At 38.0% G+C, this 6,000-nt stretch overlaps 1 protein-coding gene across 3 annotated transcripts in view; it reads right to left on the bottom strand.

Moving 5' to 3' along the window:
• LOC128247685 (chitinase-3-like protein 1) overlaps window positions 1-6,000 on the bottom strand; it is a 64,399-nt gene that overhangs the window by 19,382 nt on the left and 39,017 nt on the right. For all 3 annotated transcript variants that reach the window (XM_089350913.1, XM_089350914.1, XM_089350915.1), the window contains exon 2: window positions 1-39. This exon is cut by the window's left edge and continues 11 nt beyond it. In XM_089350913.1, coding sequence (XP_089207039.1) covers window positions 1-8 — 8 coding nt within the window. In that variant the 5' untranslated portion in view covers window positions 9-39. The remainder of the gene's footprint in view (window positions 40-6,000) is intronic.

The raw sequence follows: 6,000 nt of genomic DNA, 5'->3' as shown, positions 1-6,000 counted from the left end.
TGGGCCATTTATCAAAATTTCTCCGGAAGCTTGACGTCACTGTGAAATGAGGAGAGCAAACAACATAATTAAAAATATTTTCAATAGATATTAAAAAAAAATGTAATTATTTTACAAAATAATATTTATTACCAGTAAATTGCAGTTAAATTCAAAAATACAATATAGTCAAGACGATGAATTGACAGAGCTCTTAGAGTTTTGATAGAATGCCTCGCAATATTTGTTCCGCTTCCCTACCAAGGTCAACTTTGCCCTTTATTCGTTTAGAGTCGATAAAAAGAAAGAATCAAATTCGGATAGTGGATTGGTGAAGCTGTTAAAAGTCGTCTTGCAGTATCTCTTCTAATTCTTTACATTCTGATAGCAACGCCTATGACGTCACTGGTGCCAAGTTGTATCAGACCAAGTTTGTGACTTTTCTCCAAGACAAAATCAGTGTCGTGGAAACTAACAAACATAGGCAACTGCAGGTCTTCCTTTAAAATATTGTTCAAGCCTACACGTGTGCATGTAGTTGTATAGTCAATACTGATCAAGGGATGCCCTACAACAGTATAACCATTCAATTTTAATTAAAAACGTGAAGCAGATATTTTATTATAATATACTCTTCTTTTGAAGAATTTATATTTAGTAATCCTGTTAAGTGCTCTCTCTCTCTCTCTCTCTCTCTCTCTCTCTCTTTCTTTCTCTCTCTCTCTCTCTCTCTCTCTCTCTCTCTCTCTCTCTCTCTCTCCCTCTCTCTCTCTCTCTCTCTCTCTCTCTCTCTCTCTCTCTCTCTCTCTCTCTCTCGTTTTGTCTTTCTGGCGCGCACACATATACAAAATAGCTGTCTTCGTATCTACATCAGAAATCCTGTCATTATTTTTCATCTATAAGCAGCGCAATTGTGTCACACGATCGATAAAGCACGTATAAGAAACCGTATTGTTTTTAGTTATAACTTTTGATGTTCTGAGTTCAAATTACATTGCGGATAAATCTTTTCTTCCTTCTGGGTGCTATAAAACAAAATACGAGTCGGAAATAAGTACTGGGATCGATACAATCAAAACGAAAAGCCATGCTCCTGTATGGCCGTAGTCCAATGGCTGAAACTAACAAAATAATAAAATAAAGGTGGGTAGTGGTGGCGAAGAGTCTTTAAAACGCCAGACGAAATATTCTTGCAATATTTAGTTACACTAAGGCCGCGAGCTGGCAGAAACGTTAGCACGCCGGGCGAAATGCTTAGCGGTATTTCGTCTGTCTTTACGTTCTGAGTTCAAGTTCCGCCGAGGTCGACTTTACCTTTCATCCTTTCGAGGTCGGTAAATTAAGTACCAGTTGCGTACTGGAGTCGATCTAATCGACTGACTCCTCCCCAAAAATTTCGGACTTTGTGCCTAGAGAAGAAAAGAATATTTAGTTACACTCCGATGTCTTCTGAGTTAAAATCCTATCGGGGGTGGGGGGGGGGGGGGGTCAACATTGCTTTGTAAACTTGTAGAATAAATATCATTCACACACTGAGGAGTGGGGTTCCTCTCCACCAAATTCACCCATTCCTGAAAATATGTGGTTTTGTGAAAAGGAATGATATAATTGTTTAATATATCTTAAATATTTACCTAAGGGCTATAGAATTACCTATTGTGATAAAGTTTGTATTCAGATTTAAAATAAACATACATTAATGATGTAATAAGACAGGTAAAAACAAAAACGTTCCGCTGGCACGATGAAATGAATTTTCATTCTTACGAACCACCAGGCAAGAAATTGTTACCAGTGAAGATACAATAAGGGCAATATTTTCTTTAGCATTCGGATATATTACATTCTAATTGAATAACATACGTTCCAAATTTAGACACGAATGTTACAACAATAAACAAGCACGTTTAGAGCATTCGCAAACATTCCTCATGGCTTACTGCCACTTCTCTTTCTCTCCCACTCTCTGTCTCAGTCTACCTGTTTCTTTCTCTCTCTCTCTCTCTTTCTCTCCCTCTCTCTGAATAACTGAGTATGTGTGTGGGGGTGTATTCACGCGTGTAGATATGCAGACACGTATAACGTGTGTGTATGTCAAGAAATTTCATATGTATTAAATATATATCATTATATGTGCGTGTGTGTGTGTGTGCGTGTGTGTGTAAACGCTGATATGTATCGAATGAATGAGAGCAGGAGTACTTAATATATGTAGAATATATGATATATTTAAACTGAATATTTATCTCGAAAGCCAACTTTCATGTTATTGTGCTGTAAGACTACTCACCTGAAGATCGCACTAGCATGAAACTCAGGTCATGAATTTGATAACCAGTTTAAATTTATATATACACGTGTGTGTGTACGTATGTATATACATATATATATATGTATATATATGTATATGTATATATATATATATATATATGTATATATATATATATATATATATATATATATGTATATATATATATATATATATATATATATATATATATATATATATATATATATGAAAGAAAGTTTGAAAATGCACTTATTTTTAAAAAATATTTATTTACTTAACCGGTTTCACTTTTTAGAAAAAGATTATCAAAAGTCTTTGAGAATAATAAAAAATGTTAAAAAACAGTCTGAGTATTAAAATGTATATATACATTCTTTGATGATACAATCTAAACCCAAACCCAACACCAGTAAAAACGAATGGAAAATCATCCATGAGTTACGAAACAATCATGACATCACAATCAAAGAAGCAGATAAGGGTAGCACTGTCGTCATTATGGATACAGAACAATACAAAAACTCTGTATCTCAACTCTTACAAGACACTACGTACTATGAAAGAGTAGTCAACTACCAACAAACAAGAACAATGACCAAATTTAACACACTCATTTGCCAACATCGAAACAACTTAACAACAAAGGAAAGCGACTACCTAACAAACTTTAATTGCAAAACAAGCAACCTCTATGGACTCCCAAAAATCCACAAGAGCAAAACTATTTCTGAAGCTTGCAAAAAGTCCACTTCCACCTGTATCACTGTACCACATCCCACTGATCTCAAACTAAGACCAATTGTGGCAGGCCCAAACTGTGAAACACACAGATTAAGCAACTTTATCGATATCCTCCTGAAACCAATACTTCACCACATACCAAGTATTGTTAGAGACGACCTGGACCTACTAAATCATCTACCCAAACATGCCAATAAAGACATTTTCATTGTTTCCTTTGATGTAATAAATCTTTACACTACGATCCCACATCAATATGGACTGGAAGCCATTAAATTCTGGCTAGAAAAATACCCCAATGAGATCCCAGAAAGAATAAAAAAAGAATTCATCATCGAGGGCCTTAAGTTTATCCTTCAAAACAATTTTTTGAATTTTAATGATAACACCTACAGACAGATATCAGGGACTGCAATGGGGACTAAAGTTGCCCCTACATATGCAAACCTGGTGATGGCCTACTTAGAATTGCAGATCTACGACAAATCCAAAACTAGATACGGCCTGTCTTTCCACCAATACCTGTTGAAGAATTGGAAACGTTACTTGGATGATTGCCTCATCCTATGGTCCCACACACTCGACCAACTCTTTGACTTCAAAACTCTAATTAACAGTGTCAACAACCATATCCAATTTACAATGGAATACAGTCAAGACCAACTTCCTTTTCTTGACATTCTCATTATAAAAATGGGTACCAGCATTGAGACTGATATTCATTACAAACCGACTGATTCCAAGCAATACCTTCTGTTCACCTCCAATCACCCAAAACATACAAAGACAAACATTCCCTTCAACCTTGCGAGAAGAATTTGCACAATTGTTTCTAATTATAGAACTCGAAATAAAAGACTCGAAGAACTAAAGGCAATTCTCCTCGAAAGACATTACCCAGCATCATTAGTTGACAATGGAATAGAACGGGCCAAGGCAATTGCTACCCATGACCTGCGAAAACCGAAACACATACACGGCACGTTAAATAGTCTCCCATATCTCTCAACACACAATCCCAGAAATGCAGAAGCTTACACAATAATATACAAAAACATCCCACTACTGAATCAAGACCCACGTCTAAAAAGAGTACTCGCAACCCATAAAATAATAAAAAGTAAAAGACAACCCAAATCCCTAAAAAACCTACTCACGAATGCAAAATTGCCCAACACAAGCCCACCACCTACTGTCAAAAAATGTGGTCGTTCCAACTGCAGGACCTGCATCCACCTCATGGAAGGAACAACATACAGATTCCAGTCGGGACACACTTTTGTCATAAAAAATAACTTCACCTGCGCATCAAAAAATTTACTTTATGCCATAAGGTGTGAAGGGTGCCACAAAGAATACATAGGGCAAACGAGCCTTACTCTCAGAGAAAGGATGACAGTCCACCGCCAACAATTGAGGGATCCCACCACAAGACAGATACCACTCAGTGGGCATTTAGATCTGTGTGCACAAAACAAGTCTCCCAAATTCCTAGTTTTCCCATTATACCAATGCTCAGACAACACCACTGACCAAACACGAATAAATAAGGAAAATAATCTTATTCAAAAATACAGACCACAGCTCAACATACTCTAACATAAGCCTCCTCCCCAGGTGCACGCCCAAAACAAAGACACACAGATACGCAAAATCACACACATCAATACAATGCAAACCTCCGACACGAACACACTTACACACATATATACACACACACACAATCACAGTATCTCCACACCAGAGCACAAATCCACATACATTTCAAGAAAGAACACATGCGCATATATATACTTACAATACAATTGTAGCAACCACAACCAACACCCATACACACATATGTAAACAGGTACATGCACACACCTACACACCACTCCGGCAACCACAAATCATATTCACACACGCATATTTGCATACATATGTACACACACATACAAACACCATACGCCTGTTCCCCAGTAAAAATGTCACATACACACTCAAAAGAAAAACACACACAATACAATCCCAACAATCACAACAAACACCCACAAGCACACATGCACAGAAGCATGCACACACAATGACACACCTCCCCGACAAATACAAGCCACATAGACGCACTCACACAAACACACGCACACGTATACACACATATACTGTACTAACAATACAAACAAAACTAATCACTCACAATTACAGCGCACACACACATGTACACATATACACCAGGAAACTACACAAACCATACCCACGTACACACACATACAAACGCATACCCAGTACCAACATACACGGAACACACATGCACACACATACACCTCACCTGGATAAATCCAACGTACAAGGACACCTAATAAATACAACACACACATACATGCTCACACACACATACACCCTCATGCACACACATACAGTTGCTCCCTCACACACACACGCACCACAATGACAACTCAAACACAAACATACTTAGAGACACACACAAACTCACGTACACACATATAACACCCCCACCAACACACAACACAAATAAACATACGTACACATACAGACATACACATACATATGAACCATCACACACACATACGGTTGCTTACACACACACACACACACACACACCACAATGGGTATTTAAAACAACACACTCACTCAGACACAGAGAGAGACACACACACACTCACGTATACACACACTCCCACATTCACACAAAACACTCCCACGCACACACACAGATGCACACAGATGCACACATACATACACACACAGACGCACACACATGTACACACCCTCACACATACATACGGTTGCGCTCTCTCTCACACACACACATCACAAGGACGATTAAAACAACACATACATACTCAGAAAAATAGATATACGCACAGTCTCACGTACACACACCTAACATCCCCACCGACACAAAAACACACACAAACACACATACACACGCACTCACAAACGCACTCACGCACACACACGAACAAACACATATACACATACACACACATGCG

This window comes from Octopus bimaculoides, chromosome 4, assembly GCF_046866305.1.
Source record: "Octopus bimaculoides isolate indiv1 chromosome 4, ASM4686630v1, whole genome shotgun sequence".
Taxonomy (NCBI): Eukaryota; Metazoa; Mollusca; class Cephalopoda; order Octopoda; family Octopodidae; genus Octopus; species Octopus bimaculoides.
This window is presented reverse-complemented; position numbering and strand designations above follow the sequence as displayed.